This window comes from Pan troglodytes, chromosome 9 (assembly GCF_028858775.2).
Source record: "Pan troglodytes isolate AG18354 chromosome 9, NHGRI_mPanTro3-v2.0_pri, whole genome shotgun sequence".
Taxonomy (NCBI): Eukaryota; Metazoa; Chordata; class Mammalia; order Primates; family Hominidae; genus Pan; species Pan troglodytes.
In genome coordinates, this window is record NC_072407.2 from 34,416,753 (window position 1) to 34,438,059 (window position 21,307).

Sequence of the window (21,307 nt, forward strand, 5' to 3'; positions counted from 1 at the left end):
CAGCTTCCTGAGTAGCTGGGACTACAGGCACCCGCTACCACGGCCAGCTAATTTTTTTTTTTTTTTTTTTTTTTTTTTTTTAGTAGAGACAGGGTTTCACCGTGTTAGCCAGGATGGTCTCGATCTCCTGACCTCGTGATCCGCCTGCCTCGGCCTCCCAAAGTGCTGGGATTACAGACGTGAGCCACTGCCCCCGGCCTACATAAGATTTTTAGAAGGGCTAACGTATACCTCCTTTCAGAATTGCCTCTAGGTCAGCAATAATTATTTGGGGGGTTATGGAAGGAGAATGTCTCTACTGAATTGCTTTTAACATTGGTCCAAAGTGGTGGTGATGAAGGGGTTCTTTAAATAGCTTTGAGAATGCTGAGCTTTAAAAACAGTGGGTGATGTCCTCAGCATCCCAGCCAAGCTATTCACTGCAAATACTACGAACAACTGCAGCGCTACTGGCCTGGATATAAATATTCATATCAATAAACTGAATACTGCTGAATCCACAAGTATAGCAAGAATAACCTGCATATTGTCACTTCGCTGGAGATACGTGATTTATTTCTTGAGAAAAGTCTTCTTTGAGAGTAACATCCTCACAAAAGTCTCTTATGTGCCATTGTGTTGGAAAAGCCCATCACAGACAGATTGTGATGAGAAGTCCAGCTCTCCTGGTCCCCCATAAAAGCCAGCAGACCTCACATTAATAAAACAACCAGGCTACTCACCTGTCCTGAGATCAGAGAGACAAATCTATTAATTTATAATTTTGAGAAAGATAGCGATCAAAAGATGTACAGAAGTCATACATATTGACCTGGGAAATCTAAAGGTTCATTCAGTTTTGGGTCAGGACCATTTTCTCCTTCCTATTCCTATTCTCCCACCCCCATCTTAGCTTTTTATTAAGTAAACTTCTTTGCATAATCTCTGAACTCAAACACATTTTATTGTTATTCCTGGATGCTGTACTCATGGATATCTCACTTCTTTGGGAAAATGACCTGTTAAATAAAAACGTGAGAAGTACAATGCCAACTTACCACAGTTTCTGAATCTCAGAACACAGATTCCATTCAAAAGATGTGAAACCAACATATTGCTTCCACTGCAGCTTACGATTAGCTCTGGATTTTTAATTTTGGTTATTCAGCCCATTAGAAAACAATGTAGGCCGGGCGCAGTGGCTCATGCCTGTATTCCCAGCACTTCGGGAGGCCGAGGCAGGCAGATCACAAGGTCAGGAGATCGAGACCATCCTGGCTAACATGGTGAAACCCTGCCTCTACTAAAAATACAAAAAAAATTAGCCGGGCATGGTGGCGGGCAGCTGTAGTCCCAGCTACTCGCGAGGCTGACGCAGGAGAATGGCGTGAACCCGGGAGGTGGAGCTTGCCGTGAGCCGAGATCGCGCCACTGCACTCCAGCCTGGGCGACAGAGCGAGACTCCGTCTCAAAAAAAAAAAACAAACAAACAAAAAAAACAATGTAAGAAGTTGTTATCCTTCGTACACCTTATTTCAGTTTCGCTGGTACTCAGAAATATAGCCAGTCACAGGAAAGAATTAATATATTAGACATAGCATCATTGAGGTAGATACACACATACATTCACCGAAAATACTTTAATGCAGAAACAATGTGTGATGAGTATTGTTATTTTTCTTGTTCCTACAGAATTGATTTCAACAAATTTTCTCAGGTGAAACCTTCCAAGTTACATGTTTCAGCTGTTTGAAACAAGAACTAAGGAGGCAAATATAGTATTTCAAACCTCATCACAATTTATTAATGCTACAGAGAGGAATACTGTGTTTAATGTCCCAGGATCTCTATGCCATTTGATGCTTCAAACCTTTTATCTTCATTATCACCATCGTCTAATGAAACAAAAGCTATGTGGAGTGGCCCCTTCTGTTATTTGAGACAGTAGTAGATCCTAAAGATGCCATACTTCGGCTTCTCTCAAGGAATTTTCAGCTGGTAAGAATTACCTTGATGTTCCTATTTATTTTCCATTTCTGATCTACTACTATGCAAAACTCACAGGAAGAAAGGGCTATGTCTTCAGCATGGGGAGATGGAGTTCAAGGAAGTGAGATGAATTAGAAAAGGAAAAGAAAATGCACTCAGATATGTAGTACCCTTTCTCTTCCTGTTATGAGTTCCAGAGAGCTCATGAGGGAATCTCATTGCTTGTTCAAATGCCCACTCATAGCCAAAGGCCAAAGCCCTGGTTTTCATTTCCCATCATCCAACCCTAGTAGCCATACCCAGAAGAATACAAGGTCTTGCATCCAGGAGTTATATACCACCATGGAGACCTGGCCTAGCTTCCCAGGAAACACTGGTCAGGAGGATACCATTATAGCCCAGACCAAAGTCACCCTTCAATACAAGTTGAGAGATGCACAAAGAAATAAGTGCTCAGGGCAGTATTTCTCCAGAGAGCTATTTTGGATTCCATATAAGAGTAATGGTGGCCTTGGATAAATCATTCCTCTCATTTATGTGCTGAATGGGAGAAAACGAGTCAACAACTGATGCATGCAAAAGCATTTGGAGGTGATGGATGGAGACATTATGGTGCATTTCGTCAATGGCATGCCATTAGAGAAAACCATTTCATAGAGTAAATTAAAAAACAAACCAGCTACGTGACACACTTGGAATTGCCACTGGCCATGTGGATTTTTCTCCTTCAGGAATGAAGCTACTTGGGATTGACACTGCCATTAGCAGGCAGACTCCCTTTCCTAGGCTAGCTGCCTGTGCTTGTCTGAGTTTTATGCCACACCTCGCACGTCCCCATATCTATGGCCACTCATGTAACTGGAGAAACCTGTGTATTCCAGACCCCAACTTTCTTTTATTGTTGTCTTAACTATTATTTACATCTTTTATTACCATTTACCTTCATGTGTCAATATCTTGTTTTCTTCACCTAGTTATAAAGACTCTTTCATGGTAAATACTGGGTCTTACAAATGAAGCTTACTAGCACAGCACCTGGCTTATGGTGTTCAGTAAATATTTGTTGATTTCATCTGTGATTGATTTTGCCTATTTTTCTCGCATACCTGGCTGTTATTTGCCAAATAGTGATTAATTCATTAAGAAGGTGTTTCTTCAGACCTAGATGCTGGGAATGCGGATAGAAGGCATGGTCTCTGACCTTGGGGAGCTCATATGCAGACACGCAACAATCAGAACGTGGCACAGCTGGACGTATATGTGGGAGGCTATGGCAGCACCAAAGGGGGGTGTTCTGGGTCAAGGTAGGTTGGGGGATCCAGAAAAGGCTTCCAGAAAATAGGAGTTCCTTTTAGGATTATGTAGTTGCTACCTAAACATGATAGCCCATTTATACAAAAGGCATGGTGGTGAGCCCATGCAAACAGGGAGCATTTGGGTTCAAGTCATTTGTGATTTCAGGATCTTCAACTGAAAAGCTCAACCTATTCCCAAAGTCATCAACTAAGGTTGGGACAGAAACGGGCTATGAAATCACAGGCCCTTTCCCCATGGCAAGCAGGCTCTGGGAGTGTTCAGATGCACCTCATGGTAACTATGGCTTCATAAAAATCAAAGCTGATTGATGGGAGGAGGCTCTCTGTGTTCGTGTGTTTAGTCTACCCATGCTTTTAGTTCCACTGTGGCTGTGCTTCCTAATGGAAATGCATTTCTCTCTCTCACCATTATCCAGATATAGATGCTGTCAGATATGAAAGAGCCTTTTTACCTCAAGATTTTTGTCTTGTAAGGCATCCCTAATTCAGGAAGGAAATGAGGAGGAGTCGACAAAAACCCACCACAAATGTTTTGTCAGATAGTTCAGAGAGAGAGAAAGTTAAAGAACTCATTTTCTGTATGGTTTCTTACACAGTCCAGTTCAAGGAATTAGCTTTCTCTCATGAAGGGCTGTGGCCATCAGAAAATAATATACATTTTTATTTTTGCCCTCTGCCCCTGCCTTTTTTTTCTTTTTTTTTTCTCTTTAGGAAATTACAATTGACAGAATAAAAATCCTCCACCCAGGGTCCTGTCAATATTAATGTATCAATTCTGACAAATCCACTGTGAGATGGGAATGATTCCTTTTCTACAAGTGTGGAATCTGAGGCTGAGAGAAATAAAAGAGCACATCCAAGGCTACCCAGCATGTCTGATTCCAAAGTTGGGGGCTCTTACCAACACCCAACAGCTTCCAGACCTGACATACACATGTATGTCAAAACGCAGGACAAACAGCCATCATGTTCTGAGGTAGAAAAGGTAGAAACTGAGCACCCATCTCTCTTGTAGAAGGAGGAATTGGAAGCCTATCGGAATTGTTGCAGGTGGACGGGTTGAAGAAAAGGAAAATGAATCCTCATGGGAACATTCATGGGAAACCTCAGATTCTGAGGTTTCTTTCAAATAATCTTGTCTTCTCTTCACAGATTGGCAGCTGGTCCTGTGCTACAAAATCACACTATGTCAGGCCAAAACTCATCTCTCCATCTTTGATTATTTCTGAATGTCAAGCTGAAAAATCAGTTCATGCTCAAAATGGAATGTCCAAATGCCAAAGTGGGGCATTATCTTTGAATTGCTCTGTGACCATGGTGTTACCACTGATCCTCTCTGAACCTCTCCTGATCTCCAGAGGCTGACTTTACTGGGGCACCAGGGAAGACTGGAGCTTCTTAGGGAGTTTTCTGAATCAGTGTTTTTCTCTCCCATGGAAAAGCAAAGTAAGAGGAGGAAGGTAGAGGGGACACTTAGAAAAGGGAGGGAAAAGTAGCTCTAAAGTTCTGGAAGAGCCATGCTAGAAGGCCGACACACCCTGCTATTGAATGCAAGATAGGAGAAAACAAAACAAAACAAACAAACAAACACAGAAGCAAACAACAACAACAAAAATGTTTTGTGCTAAGAACCTGACATCCAGAAGTGGTCCTGGAGCCTTCCGTGAAACCACACATTAAGACCATCCCATCCTGGAACCTTCTCCACAAGCAATTGTTCCTACCCCATACCTAGCAGTGTTTCCAAATGCCTCACCTCATGGCCAAATCCTTAAAAGTAGATCTTAATTCACTTTTGTTTAATAATTACACAGAAAGCATCTTAAAACTTCCAGGAAAGTGGGAATAGAGCATGAAAAGAGACTAGGAAGCAAAATAATATCTGGATTTTGATTCTGCCAAAGCTGCACATCCTTGCTGGATGAGAGTGGGGAATGGGGCATTATTCTGAGACACAGCAAGTGTTTTATCTGCAATTGACAAATCCCAAATCCTCCCAGCTTCCGTTTCTCCCTACTTAAGACCTAGGTCACGGTATTTATTTACTTAAATGATGGAGATGAAGGCAGGCTTAAGGCTGGCCACCTGTCAGAATAACAGTGACCTGTTTCTAAAGGGATTTCAGCAACCTCCCAACATAAGACAAAAGGGGATTGTGTGAAAAACAGAAAAGAATTCACTAATTGCACTAAAAGTGGATGGTGAGGTGGAGAGTAAAGATTGCAAGGGCAGAGAGATGCTGTGAGAAATAAGCAGATCTGTGGGTGCCCTTCTAAGCAACCTGAAAGAGGAGAAACCCCCTCCTCTTTGGAGATTAGAAGTGATTTTGCAACGAATGATAGCCAAACTGGGAAGTTAGGCTCCCTTATCCGCCTCCCACTAATGCCCTTGGGCTTCTTCCTATCCTTCTGAAGAGAGGCTTGTTACGGTTCCTAAGCAATGCAAACAAACTTTCTCGGAAACAATACCGCTGCTGCTTTCGAGGTTGGAGAGTCAACAGACAGAACCCTGACTGAAGGCCAGGGACGGTGGCTCAGGCCAGTAATCCCAGAACTTTGGGAGGCCGAGGCAGGCGGGTCACCTGAGCTCAGGAGCTGGAGACTGTCCTGGCCAACATGGGGAAATCCTGTCTCTACAAAAATTACAAAATTAGCTGGGCGCAGTGGCACGAGCCTGCAGTCGCAGCTACTCAGGAGGCTAAGGCAGGAGAATTGCTTGAGCCCAGAAGGCGGAGGTTGCAGTGAGCTGGGATTGCACCGCTGCACTCCAGACTGGGCGGCAAAGCGAGACTCTGTCAAATAAATAAATAAATAAATAAATAAATAAATAAATAAAATTAAATATATTTTTTTAAAAAGGTACAGAATCCTGCCTGGGGAATCTAAAGACAAAGCATGGGTAACCTTATTTAACAAATACATGTGCACCACTTGCTAGATGTCAGACAGTGATCTCCAACAATGAACTCATATGGCACTTAGAACAACTTCCTCCTCCTCATCACCCCCGTTTTACATAGAAAGTGAGTACCCAGGCAAAGAAATCAGCACTAGTCCGAGGTGGGGCCAGTATGTGGGCAGGCACACTGTCCCAAGGGTCAGTGCTCTTATCCACTGTGCTGTGCTGGGCCTCAGCGGAGAGGATGAAGTGCCATGTACGGCTGTCATAGAGCCACATTGCAGGGTGTTTCAGCGAGCTGCTACTTGAGGGATAGGATATATCCCCAGGCTTGTGCCAGCCTCTCTTTTTTTTCTGACAGAGTTTTGCTCATCTCCCAGGCTGGAGTGCAATGGCACTCTCTCAGCGCTCACTGCAACCTCTGCCTCCTGGGTTCAAGTGATTCTCCTACCTCAGCCTTAGGAGTAGCTGGGATTACAGGCACGTGCCACCACGCCCAGCTAATTTTTGTATTTTTAGTAGAGACGGGGTTTCACCATGTTGGTCAGGATGGTCTCAATCTCTTGACCTTGTGATCCGCCCGCCTCAGCCTCCCAAAGTGCTGGGATTACAGGTGTGAGCCACCGTGCCTGTCTTATATCAGCTCTCAGAGGGCATCCATCAACTTATCCAGTCCAGACAAAGAATGATTAAAAGGGCATGGGCTATGGACAGATCTGCTTTTGAACCTTCCATTTTTCCTAGGGAAAGTTATTTAATTTTGGTACATCTTACTTTCCTATCTGTAAAGCGAGGCTTATGTGACCTTACCCAGGATTCTGTGAAGATTAGAAACAAAATACACAACCTGTTCAACAGGGTGCCTGGTGATGGACGGATAGGAAGTGCCCAATTTGTAAGAGCTGTTTTGAATATTTTGTTGTTGTAAGGCCCAGTGTAGAAAGCTCTGGGCATCTGGACAGTGATTACAAATCCCTCAGAGGCAGCTCGTACATATGAAATGGTGGACTGGCTGAAGAAAGCTTTATCCACAAACGAGTCTGCCTTCTAGTTTTAGTACACTGGGTAGCTTCCTGCCTCCACAAAATGGAAAGCAATTTTAGTAAGTGCTTAGCTCAATTAGTTTGTGTCCAGACGTACTCTCAAGGGCTGGGCATACATACTTGTGATCGTGATTACCCACATATCTCTGGGAGGCTTGTTTTTCCAGAAGCCAGAGGCCTGAGTCTCTGGCTTCTAGTACACTAACCAGGTGAAATTTCCATTCAGTAGTGTACCTCTCACTCCAACCCCCTAGGATGGGGCTTGAAGTGAACACCCTCTTCTACTGATGTGGAAGGTCAAAGAAGGGTTTTCCAGTTGTCATAGTACCTCTTTCGGTCCATGTTAGCTGCAACAGTCATGAGCTCCCTCTGGGAAGCCCATGGGAAGCTCAAGCATCTGCTCTGCAAGCTTGGACCCAAATGTCCAACACAGCCTATGGTGACATCCAAGATACTTAATAACTATTAACAACTACAACAGACCAAGATGGTTACATGTGACTCTGAGCAGGAATTCTGGCTTAGAACATTCTCTCAATTCTGCTGGTACTGAAATCAAGAACACCTTTCAGAAATTGCACCAAAGGATCCACAATAGGTAGGGAGGAAGGAACATATATCCAGAATACAATCCAATGAGCCCTGACACATAAGACTTTGGGAGTGCACTGCATATCCAAGATTATGCTGTTTTGCTTCAGTGGTTCTTCTGGGTGATGTCTTTTTTATTTTCTCTGGTTTTCGCCACCCTTCTGCTATCCCCTCTTGGTTGCCACAGCATTTTGTGGGTGGGCATCATTACAAAAGTGAGGAGGAGATGGTGACTGCTCTTGGGGAAAATGAGAATGTGCAGTGATTACTCTGTCATCAACGGTTTCCCCAAACTCACTATCACAAACTTGCCCAAAATACATCCACAGCCTTAACTCCAGTCTCTCTGTTCCTGTAGAAATTACAACAGCCAAAGATGAAACCTAAGGCAAGACAGATGACAGCATGATGGAAGGAAAGAGTACACTGAGTGCCTTATTGATCTATCTGCCAGCCTGTGAATGGTGGGTAATAAAAATTTATTGAAAATTAGGGGAAAAAATCACTTATTCTAATTCTTCTGAAAGGCATTACTGATGTTGCATATGAATAAATCCCTCCTTCCCCAGGACGAAACTACCATCCTCCACCATCCAACCCTCTAAACAGCACGAATTTAAAAATCTTGCAATTTTATTTGCATATAAAGGCCGCTAGATATAGAATATCACAATAAATTTAAAGAAACAACTGCTTTCCTAAATTTCATTAACAAAGTAACATAAAATAGAATAAAGCTCAACAGCATTTACAATGGGAAAACAGAAATGACTATTAGCGACAATATTTTGTGCTAGCGAAGATTGCATCGACACACAGTGCAAAATGGGAGAGGGGAGAGGAAGTAAGAAGACAACTCGGGGTATTTAAATAGAAAGGACAACTAAGCCTTATTTTAGTTAGCTTCCATTGCATCCATTTAAGTCTATACATGCCTGTAACTGTACCTAGATTTAACTCAAGCTCTTTAAGACCTTGAGCTCTGAGAAAATGTGTCAGTTCCTTCCGACTTCTGATGTGCTGCTATACAGCATCCCTTTGCAGTTGTACTGTCCTTGACAATATTAAACTCCTAACGTAGTCATAATACACAAAAAATACTTATATATATAAACCCATATTGAAAAGGAGTCTGCATGTTCATTTTTTTTAACCGTATGAAATACCTGCTCTTGACAGATTCCATTTCTGTATTTTTAAAGCTAAAATAATTTAAAAGAAACAAACAAACAATGAGACCTTGTATAACCACAATAGGAATCTCACTAGTTAAACCATCCTTTAAATGACAGCCATTTTCTTCTCAATGCAGCTTTCTTTATAGTGAGAGTATGAAAAGAAGTCTTTTCCATGCCTACTTCTGTTGAGAAGATTGCTATAAATCGGGACCACAGCTGCAAAAAAGAAGCATTACCAAGAAAACAACAACAACAAAACATTGAAAATTAAAATAAACAATACTCTTAAACAGTTGTGCAAATCTGTGTTGGTTTTTAAAACACTGCCTGTTTCTTATTTTTTTTTTTCTTTCAGCTTAAAGCATATTAAAATAAGACTTTTATCACTTTTTAAAAGAAAGCTTGGCTGTCCTTTGGCGAACACTAACAATTTACAATGGCATGGCCTTTGAGAAAACAGAAGTCATTTTACAAATTCACAATGTTCCTCTGATTTCAAATGGATGCCCCATTTAAAATAAAATAAAATAAGAAGCACAACCTCTAGCATCATTTGTGTTCCAACAATTTACAAAAAGAACTCACAGGGTTTGTAAATAAGTAAGAGAATGTAAGTTTATAATTAGAAAAATGGCAGTTTATAGACCTTCCCTCACATTCCAATAGGGCATTTAGAGCTTCAGGAACCCTGTGGGTTTGGAAGGTCAAATATAATTGGAGGGTTGGTCGGTTGAAAGCTGACTGTACACGTCGAGGCATTGATGTACGTTGTGTAACCGTCGGTCATGATGCCATAACCTGTGGGGAGAGAGTGTCACATTTACTGTAATATATACAAATGAGAGTGATGGAATGTAGGGCTGTCAGGCAAGGAAAACAAAAAATTTTGTCAGTGGGCAGTGAGATGAAATTCAGTTGAGCCTCCTCAGATATAATGACTTTCAGAAGCTACTGCCCAATTTTACTCTATTTTCTTTAAATGGTAGAATCTTCTCCTTCAACTAAGAGCAATTTTTTTTTCTTTATTTAAATGCTAAACTTGTTGAAGAAGGGCTGTGATTTCTTTACTAGGGAGAATAAAGAAAAACTTTTTTCCCCCTTTTAAAATAGGATTTTCATTTCAAAGCCTTGTGTTAACTATTGAGTTCTAGGGAATAAATTGAGTAATATAAGGATTACTCCTCAGGGGCAAACACAACTAAATTCCAAGTGGGATATGGGGCAGGTAAGGGGGGAAAGGATACTGCATTGAGAGTTAAGAAATGTAGACACTCAATTTACTTATTTATGAAATAATCTCTTAACTGCCTTTACGAAAGTCAACCATATATGATTTTTGAATTGTGTGGCTTTAATACTAAGTTCCATTTCATTCAAAAGTGTCAGCTAATCACATGTCGAAGTGATATGTAGAAACATCACCCTAGGTCACTGTTTCCTAAGCTTACCTGGATACTAGATCAAGCAAAAACACTTCCCATATGCAGTATAAACCTTTTGTGATTTATTGGGAGAAAGCTGTTTCCCTAGGTCTTTGGTATATATGTTCCTTTGATAATTTTCAATATGATAAAATGTTTAGCATGTTTGCAAGTTTGCACATTTCCCTGAATACCTTATATTTGCCTTATAGCCTCTTCAACTAAGATTCTATGTTGGTATCAGGCTCTTATGGCATATAAAAACATAGCTGTGAAAAAAATAAAATTACCAAGATATAGAGAAGTAACTGAAAAGGCTTTTTTCCACATTTGCTAAAATTTCTCCAAGTAAAGCCTGTGGAGAACTTAATGAGGGTCAATGGAAAAATCTCTTAAGAAAAGAAAAGAGGCATTTAAAATCTGCGCTGTTTAGTTCTGGGGTCATAAAGTCTTGTTATCTCTCTCCATCAAGAGGTTGGTATTTGCCCTCTTCCTGCCCTCTTTAGCTGTCTTAAGTGAATAAAAGTGAGACAAGTTTATTTGAATATGATCTCCTCCCTTTTAGGCAAGTTTATTATTTTGGGGCTTCAGTGGAATTCCCCAACTGTCTGGCTAGTTTAAAGGTAATTAATGATTTTTTTCAAAGATAAAATGCAAACTCATAGGCATTCTGCACGAATTCAGACCTGTTTTCAGAATAACAGTCCTCCAGAAATGTTGCTTAGTTTAGATATGAGGTCCCACCTCCCTAGTCTCCCCTCCAGGCATTCTCCCATCACTGGTGTTCCCTCCATCATACCTTAGGGCAGTACCCTCCTTTTCAGGGAGCACAGCTCAAAGCCAGAGCAGGCCGATATCCACTCTCTGGGAGCTGCACCCTGCTTTCCACCCACTCAGCTGGTACCTGCCCTTGGAGCAAGCTGAATTTTCTCTGGCCTCAGTAGGATGATTTTCAATATGCTCTTTATTACCCACCTAACCAGGAAGCCACTGGATTTGTGGGCTTTGAAAAAGCAAACTTTGTTTTTTGCTTCCTCAGGCACACAGCCTTAAACACCTCAACTTGACTGCATATTCATAAGTAACTCCAGAGAGCTGCCATAAGCAGGAGCTAGAGAGAATATAGCGGCTGCCCACGTAAACATGGCCATTGCACACAAGCGTGTGTAACTGGGAAAATCTGCTAGGGACAGAAATCCTTAGGCTTGCTGAAAGAGGGCTTTGTGTCTGTCTCAAAGCCCAGTTACCCATGATTTGAAAAAGGCAGGTCGGAGAAAACCCAGATCCCTTGAAGATTCCTGTGAGGCTTTCGGTTCTGTGAACCTGACTCAGCTTACCTTGAAAGGCAGAAAAATGGCAACTGGACCAGTTCCTATTTAAGAGAGATTTAATTATTCTGCTTAACCTCAGCCTGAGCTAATAGCTCCGATGATTTCTGAGAAGTCTGAAATAGTTTTCTGAGGTTAGTAAGGAAAAGTCTACCTGCAAATGTGCAGGTTCCCGCCACTTCTGTTACATATCTTTCATTGCATGTCCTAAGCTATTTTTCAGAGAATGCATTGTCTTCCTGGGTCTTTGTGTTAATTCCATATGAAACACAATATTTACAGGTAGGAGGGGACTATAGAGGCTTAAAATAGCTTCTAATATCCAGACCATTTCTTCTAACTCTCTTAAGGAGAAAATGACTCCTTGTATACCTTGGGGTTGCTCTAAAGCAGTGGTTATCAAACATTCCTCGTTAAAGCCCTGAGATTCCAGAAGCTGCCAGGGGGAGTGCAGGGTTTGCAGTTAAGTAGACCAGACGTGCTTCCTACTTTCCACTCTGCTTACAAGAGAGAAGGTCCATATAGAATATTTATCAGCTTTATATGCAGATGTTTCTCATAAGACTTCATCTTATAAAAGGGTCCCGCTGCTAAAAAGTTTGAAAACAACTACTCCACTTATTCCTAGTTGTAGACTGAGATCGTGGACAGGGACACAAAATGTTTTGAATTCTTTTCCGCTGTTCTTACCTTCGTGGATTCCACCAAACACATGGAGCTTGGGCCGGACTCGCCTCTGAACCGTGTTTAACAGCTCCACACAGCCCACTCTTTGAAGCTCCTTTGGAACCCAGTCTCGAAAACCTAAGGGCAAAATGCAATCAATACACTTAATTTTCTTTCTTCAGGTAAGGTTTCATTTAGACTTTCAGGAAGCCATAACTCACAGAAGGTTTATTACATTATCTGTAATCCTAGCCTCTCCATTAAAGCTCACAATGGCTTTTAAGAAACTTTTCACTCGTCACTTTGTCTTCTTTAGGTTCTTGAAATTTTTTTTTTGGTTTCCATTTTTTTTCTTCCTGTTAATTAACATTTTTTTTTTTCTGTAAGAGATTTGATTTATTCAGCCACGGGTTTCAAATCTTCTTCATGAGCTCAATGACATTTATTCCCGGCAGTCCCATAATATCTCTTTCTCCCTCAATTCAGTTACTTTCGCTTTTTTATTATATCTTTCTTATAGCAGTTTACTTCTAAGATGATTCAAAGAAGGACTGAGAGGGGCTGCCTGTAAACAGGTCACAAGATACCCAGCTCTCTTTAGATACACTAAGTCTTACCCCTTGTGGTTCCGGATGACCAAAGCTTTGGAAAGCTAGGTTGCTCCTGTGGTCCTGTCCTCTCCAGCGACAGGCAAAAATGTGACCTCACGGTGGCATCCAGCAAGCTGGGGCTAATTGACTACTTTGAAAGTAAAAGCCACTTAGTTCTACACTTAATGCAGAAAATCCATAAAAACTGACATCAATTATAGCAAAAGTCAGCTATCTGGATGATTATGGCCTGGAATGGAATCCATACGCCTCAGCAGGATAGGGCATAAAGAAGGCAGGTAGGATGAAAGGCTAAATCGTAATCTCTGGAAACCCATTCCACAGCGCCATTAGGTTCTTTCTATTATTTAGAAATAACTGGGCAGTAAGGAACAGCTTTCTGCTTTGTTGGGCCAAGCTGCAGACATGAATGTTTAGTGTCTCTGTAAAGACATATTCGCTGAGGTTTAAGGAGTGACTAGAGAGTCTGAGAATAGATGAAAGTGGGGTCCCCAGCAAAAATCTATCCAGCGTTTTCAAAACTTTTTTAATAGTGGGGCAGAATTCTTAAGCTACATTGATTGGCATATTACCTCATGCATGTGTTTTTCCTGAAGGGGGAAAATATTCCATTTCATATGCAAACATCTGAGAAAGCATCTTGCTTATACCATAACAGTGAAGTCTCACGGCACTGTGGCACCCCTCACCAGCAGGAAGAAATTCAAGGCCAGTCTCTCCACTCCCCTCTCCAATGTCACGTTTTCACAAGAATCCCAATAGCTGTATTAACTAAGGTTTAAAAATACCTTAGGAAGACTTTGCCTGACCTTTTATTTGGGAACTCCTTGATGTAGCTGTCACTCTGCTCTACTCACAGCCACTCTCTCATTTACTCCACCTTTACCATAAAGAGAGGGATGCTAGCTCCCCTATTAAGAGTTCCTGGGATGTCTGAAATCCTTGGAGTCTACAATTCAGACTTACTCTTATTGCCATTTGCTTTTATACCAAAATCAATGACTTGATAAGTTTGTTCTGTTCAAAGTTGTATTCCAAATAATACTCGAGTCATGTAAATGTTTCTCTGCTGAAGATGTCCAAGTCCCTTGAAATAAATAGCCAAAGGGAAATCATGCCTGCACCCAATTAGGCTGCTCAGGCAAAAGGATGAAGGTAGCTGAAATGATAACTCTGTAGGATGCTCTCACTGGGTAACTCATGCTGATCACAATATTTAGCTAGCAATTTAATGATGTAGCTACTCTAATGGTTGTAAAATAGGGAACTTAGTTAATTATGACTTGATAAAGGTTGTTGACAAGTGTAATATTTTAAAACATGGGTTGAGGTGGTCTGGGGATGATGAAAAAGCATGGGAATGGTGATTCTGAAGTGTTAAAAGAAGTCAGGAACTGCTGATCCTGTGCAAATCTATATAATTCCCATGTCTGCAACAGAACTGGCTCTTCTTTTCTTGCTTCCCCCATCACTAAAATGTGCCACTATGGCCTCCGCCACGGTGCTCACTTCCACTGTTTCTTTGTGAAACATGGGCCACTTCCCTTGTAAGAGAAGGAGAGCAGCACCAAGTGCCTTGGAGGAGAAAATATCTACAAAAATTAGACTTGCATTAGGAAATGAATGTTATTTTTTTTCTTTTTATTTTTAGGGATGGCAAAGGAGGGGAGTAACATGGATAAAAACTCCAAACCACAGGAAAATTTGTGGAAATTATTTATATTTGTATAAAGTGTTTTTTCCCTCTCTCCAAACCAAGATGATTAAGAAACTCTTTTAGCACTGTACACTGAAAAATGTGTTAAAAGGGTAGATTTCATGTTATATGTGTGTATGTGTGTGTGTTTAGCCACAATTTTAAAAAGAAAGAAAAAATAGAACAGTCTTCTATTAAAAGTGGAACATCTGAATTTCTTGAGCACACTTAGTCGTTTAGAAAGGGTCCTGGCATAATGGGTACTGAGTAGATGTGGGATCAGGGCGGTAGTCCTTGTTGAAGAATGTTCTGTAGCTAAACCAACAGATAACAAGTTTGTGAAAAATTAAAAGGTAATAAGTCAACTGATCATTCTTTGGCCCATAATGTGGCTCACTAGTGGGTAGGCTTTGAAGCACACAGACAATATAAATCTGGATGCAGCCTCCATGTGCCTGTAGGGTAAGTATCCTTAAGTAACTTTCAGTGTAAGTTCTTACTGAAATACCTCAGCTTAAAAAAAGGATTCTTTTCTAAAATTATCAGCTCAAATGTTAAACTTTAAAGGTCTTCCAGGTTCCAGCATTATATGGAAAAGGAAAATGAGCTCCTTTGAATAAAAATTTCCATCATTTCATTGCCATTCAAAAGCCCTGTGATTGGGAGGTCCGTATCTTCCTTCCTTTCTCCACCCCACCCCCTTACTCCAAAGTGAATACAGTTCTTAAAATAAATTATCAAGCTCAGAAGACTGTGGCGCACCATACTCATTTGATTTTTCCCTGACTTGACTAAATCAAAAAATTTAATTTCAAGAACACCTGTAAGCCCAGCAGAACTGCTGAGTTCAATTATCATACTGAGTTTCTTTAAAGACATTGACTTTTCTTTTCGTATTCACTTTTTTTTTTTTGGAGGAAAATGATTATGTCCCTGAAGCATTATTCATTATGCCTGGAAAAAAAGGCATCTGGATGACAAAGGACAACCTTTGCTTCACTTACCTAGAGGAGGTCCATGTGTCATGAGTATGTCAATGCCCTCAGGGATGAGGTTCCACTTGTCCAGCAGAGACTGACCTCTGGGTAGGTTAAAGCCCCATCCATTAAACCACGGGGTCCTTTGGGGGAGATAATGCACATGGTATCAGGCCAGCAGAGCCACGGCTCCGCTCTGCAATATTTCTCTCTCGCACATTCCCCCACGGTTTGCATTGCTCTCTTTTCTCTTTTTGATGGTTGGCCCTGGCAGCAGGATGCTTTTTTGTTGACTGCTTCAAAACCAATCCATTTGAAAGCAAGCGTGGAGCCTACAAATTGTTCCACTAGAAAGGGGCACAGGAGCCTTTACAGTGGAGACTTTCCCAGCAGGCCTCTATCAAAATCTTGACAATGCTTTGTCTTCCCCTAAATCTCAGTGCTTCCTAAGATACCCAGCCCCGATCCAAAGCATTTCCACCCTTCCTGTAGCGTCTCACAGCTAAGAAATTCTGCAGTACTCCTTCTCCCTCGCAATCACTGTGGGGGGAGGAGTGGGGAGGGAGGAGAAAATCTTTCTACTTTTCCAGAAAGATTCTCACTAAAGTCCTTGGAGAAAAGGATGAGGGCTCTGACACAGACACTCTGTCCATTAAGATGGTTTGAATACCCTGGAGTGAGATTTCTGAAAAAATACGGGGGCTCTGAAAAGTGAGAAAGAACACAGTAAACAGAAAGTAAACGTAGAACTTTTCTTCTGCCACCAAAGGGAAGATTTGGGGACATCCCTGGTCACTCTGGAATCCACTCTCCTGACAATGAACATGAGCCTTTTTCCATCCCAGGAACTTCTGCTCCAAGAATGAGTTTTTGAGATTGATGTTCCATGTAGAAGGGAATGAGTCTTTGTCCATCCATTGAGCATTTCTGATCGGTGCTGAAAATGTCTCTACCATTTAAGATACAAGTAATGGGAGACTGATCAATTTCTCTCTGCAAATACTACAGGCTAAATCACATTAGAACTAAGTAGTTCCCAGTGTTATCCTATTCCTAAACATCTAGATCTTATCAGTATTCTTTAAAACTGTTCTATTTTGTTCTGTGGGTAAATTCTAATTTGCTAAGGCATATATGTGACAGACAAGTTGGTCAATTTTCTGGCCAAGCCCAACTTACCCTTTCAGTTTAACCTGCCCCTTCCATGCCAAATGAAAGAGGTAAACCTGTGTATAAAGTGACCCTAACCTTGTCAATCACAGCTAATCAAATGGAGTGCACACGTATTTAAAGCCAGTCACTGGCCAGACTAATCAGATTCTTTCAAGAATTTGAACTTAGAAACACTGACACAGCTTTCATTTGGTGGTGGACATGTATAGTCAAGACCAGAGGGAGAAGAATGGTCATTGAAAGCCATGCAAAAATCTGTGGCATACGTGCAAACCTCAGTTCACACTGATATGGTGGAGAAAGTTCCAGAGAGAAGAGACTGTGTAGCCCTAGCCAGAAAAGGAGAAACCAGGAAAGTATCAGACTTGCTTCCTAACCACTTTCCAAGTCCTTAAGCCATGCCCGGGGTGCTTGCTTATAATAGAAATAAGAATATGAGGAGAATAATTATATTGTGTTATTTAATGCTTTTTCTGTGTCAAGGTACTATTCTAAGCACTTTATTTGTATTAACTCATTTAAGCCTTGCAGCAAACTCATGAGGTGGGCACTATTATCATCTCTACTTTACAATGAGGAAACTGAGGCACAGAGAGGTTAGGTAAACACAATAACTTGGATATAAACCCAGGCAGTCTGGTTCCAAAAACAATGTTTGCCACCATATAATTCCTCTTCTTATATACTATCTGAATTAATTTACTCCTTGCTCTGGGTGAGACTCTTCTGTACTCTTTCAAGCTTGAGTATCTTGTTGCTTGAAGCCTAGTGAGCTCTGAACTGGAATAATATATCAGTTTCATGGTTCTGAAATCCAGTAATAACATAGTGGAGTGGATACCTGCTGCTTTTGTCTGTTCAGATCTTTCCTCCGTCTTTTGGTGACAACATCTGAGTTTCTTTTGGAGAACCACTCCCTTTCCCACTCAGCACATGTGCTTCTGGTAAGACTGATTCCATCCCTGTTCTAGAATGAGTCTTAGGGATGTACATATGACCCAAGTTGTGTCAATGAGAGTCACCCTCAGGATTTGGCTGGTGCTATCTAAGAAGAGGTCAGGGTTTTCTCTCTGGGATCCTGAATCTTAAGACTTATATGAGCCTGGAATTGCCAGGGAGCTATTTTATCTGTCCTATAGATAGCCCCTGCTTGAGAAACCACCACAAAGAAACCCAAGACAAAAAAGAGAGGACTCTAATGATGTTGTTGAACATGTGCATCCAGCTGTACCTGAAGCCAACTGAACTTTTCCTTCTAAGGCCCAATAAAATCTTGTTCTTTTTATTAACTTTAGTTAGATCCTGTTTCTTGAAACTTAAAAAGTCCTAATATATACAAGCATTGTATGTACCTGGGGTAAGCAATAATGTCTCCTCCACTCCAAGATGTCTACATCCTAATACCTGGAACCTGTGAATGTTACTGTACATGGCAAGGGGAAATTAAAGTCACTGATGGAATTCAGATGACCTGAAAATAGTAAGATTATCCTGGATTATCTAGGTCGGCCCAGTGTAACCCCAAGGGTCCCTAAAACTGGAAGAGGGAGGTAGAAAAGAAGATCAGAGTGATGCAATGTGAGAAGGACTCAACCTGCTATTGATGGCTTTGAACACAGAAGAAGGAGACTAGGAGGCAACAAACGTGGGCAACCTGTAGAAGCTGGAAAAGTTACGAAAAACCCAGATCTTCCTACAGAGCCTCCAAAAAAATGCAGCCCTGCAGACACCTGGATTTTAGTCCAGTGAGACCCATGTCAGACTTCTGACCAACGTACTTGTAAGATAAATATGTGTTGTTAGAAGCTACTCAAGTTGCTGTGACTTGATAGAGCAGAAATAGAAAATTGGTACAGTACCTACAACGTCTGAGCTGCCTATAAAATGCAGGGACCTGGGAGTGGCCCTGGGCCTCAGCTGACATATGGCACATGGTCAGTCAACACAGCCACACCGCCTTGCTCAGCTAGATGCAGTGCTTTTAGAGAGGAGAAGGTAGTGCTCTCTTTCCTACCTCAATTTGCTTGGGAGGCACCTGGCATTGGAGGCCTGGGGATAATGCCAAGTAGACCCTTTTAGAGTTCAAAGAATCAGTCTTTCTCTCTCTTGTCCTTTAAGATTCCTCACCTTCAGGTTCTTAAACATTTTTATTAGAGACTAAAATACAGCTTTTCTCATTTGGGATGCCCATCCTTCCCCTTCATTTTACAGTGACCCTCTTCTAAGGTTTGTTTTAAAAGTAAAAACAAAACAAAAAGGCAACTTCGAAACCCAATGAAAACTCAGTGAGCATTTTGGACAAAGAGAGACAGAGAAAAACAAGCAAAAGCATCTGTTTTGCTAGATTTTGAAAACAAGCTTCTGGGCCTATGGTTCTCATCTGGACGTCTAATAAAGAAGGATTTTAACAAGTCTCAAGCACACTCAGGTAGTTGTTACAACGAGGAGATCTGATTTTGCTGTCAGCGAGGATAGTCAATCTCTGAACCCACAGGACACCCAGGGGCTTCCAGAGGCAAAGGAACAGGGCTTAAATTTTTCAGTCTTTCCTGTTTTCCCTTGCAGAATTTTCTCTTAAAACCCCACAGCCATATTCCCCCAGGAAATCCTCAGTTTTATAAGTGCTCTGTAAAAGATAAGAAAAACCTATGGTCTATATTTCTAGAGACCCAAAATTTCATTTGGTTAATGTTAAGCTGTGACAAAATCCAGAAGTTTCCAAGTTAAGGATGAAGTTTAACAATGTCTGTCTTTTATTTCAACTCAGATCCGTATGTGAATGAGAAGAAGAGCAGTTATATTCCAGGAAAAAAAAAAAAAAAAAAAAAACATTTATCATGGCCTTGATGTGCTTTTACCTAGAGCTTTTACATAAGTTATTGGATTTAGTTCTTCACAGCAATTTTTAAGGTAGGTATTATCAGCTCTATTTTTAGTTAAAAACCTGAATATCAGGGATATCAAGTAACTTGTCCATGTTCCCAGGACCAGTAAGTAGTAGAGCCAAGATCTGAACCCAGATCTGCTGGCTCCAAAGCCTGGGTTCTTCCCTTGCACAATGCTGACCAAAACCTACTAGCCCAATTTCAGTTTTTGCTCTCATATATGTAAAGTAAAAGTAAGGCTGTTCCATACAGAATCTTAGTCTGTGTACTGTACAGCTCCAAGAGGTGCCATGGAATTGTGCAACCGAGGTGGCCTTTAGTAAAAACATAGTATGATATGGCTGTTCTGGGGGCTTTCCAGTCCTCTAAATCCTCTAGGTAAGGTCTTTCCACAAGACAGTGGCAGGCAATGGGAAAAGCAGCCCACTGATGGATTCCAGAATTATCTCAGCGTGGCATAACAAATGGGGCATACAGAAGTGGGGAGATGTGTGTGCTAATTCTCATGCTGAAATTAATTCACTGGCTCACCTGAACCTTAGGTTAGCAAAAGGTCCTCACTGGTTCAGTTTCCTCACCGGTTCAGTTTCCTCACCTGAGCAATGAATGAGTGAGTGGACTCAATTACTGGATTTCAAGATTGCTTTTAGGTTGTAGAAATCTTACGCAGAAATGCAATGCACAAAGCAGGCAAATGCAAAGGTGGGGACTGGGAAGAAGGAACTTGGAGCCTGCTTACTCACTCAGCTCCCTCCTCCTTTCCAACCTGCGCCTCTGAACACAGCTGGCCAAACCTGGCACTTGATGATCTTTCCATATCTAAAAATCCTAATATTTGATAGTTCTGTGCAGATTATCTATGTACTGAGTAACTGCAGTGAATTGCTCTCAGTGAATTACCTAAACTGCTTGTGAGGGACCAAGTCTAGTGTGAGAGAAATATCTACACAGAGCAGAACACTGAATGTGTCAGTGCCAATGAATAATGCTTTATCCAGTTGAGTTTCAACCTGAAACATGAAACCCCAGCAGTGAGCCCATCAGGGGTTCACTGGAAAATACGTGCACAGCCAAACTCCAGAGCCCCACAATGGGTTTTGTTGTGTAGCAATGGGGGTGAGGGGGGAAAGGAGGAGGAGGGAATCCAAGGGAACAATGTCTATTGCTTCAGCCAAAGGACTTAATAATTAGCTGTGACTAACAAATACCACATGGGAACCAACTTGTAAGAAAATGTCCCACAAAGCACCCTATTGCCAGTGGGCCAATTTGAGCCTGCAATCTCTCCCCTTCTAGGGAGAGATTAGAAAACTAGAAGGAAGGGGAGCAACTCCATCTGCCTGAAGCCACTGGACCAAAGACTCAGATGGATGGAAGCTGGGGATGCTTTCAAAGCACCCTCCCCCTTGCTCTTGAAATTGTAAGCACTTGGCCTCCCTGGGCTGAAATTCCAGGGGCAGGGGCTAAGGGAGTTAACATAGGCAGAACTTACTCCAAACAATGTCAATACAAAACAGGTTTTCTTTATGGAAGCAAGTTAGGACGAAATCGCTGAA

The 21,307-nt window shown here is 41.5% G+C and overlaps 1 protein-coding gene across 8 annotated transcripts in view; it reads right to left on the minus strand.

The window, feature by feature from the left end:
• The window catches only part of MPPED2 (metallophosphoesterase domain containing 2), a 202,159-nt gene that overhangs the window by 17,072 nt on the left and 163,780 nt on the right, over window positions 1–21,307 (minus strand). For 7 of the 8 annotated variants that reach the window (XM_063783956.1, XM_054662182.2, XM_009460171.5 and 4 more), the window contains 3 exons: window positions 15,721–15,836; window positions 12,434–12,547; window positions 8,432–9,792 (listed from right to left, as the gene is read on the minus strand). In XM_063783956.1, coding sequence (XP_063640026.1) covers window positions 9,674–9,792; window positions 12,434–12,547; window positions 15,721–15,836 — 349 coding nt within the window. In that variant the 3' untranslated portion in view covers window positions 8,432–9,673. Of the gene's footprint in view, window positions 1–8,431; window positions 9,793–12,433; window positions 12,548–15,720; window positions 15,837–21,307 lie in introns of those variants that run through there. The other variant, XM_016920605.4, reaches the window with a different exon arrangement.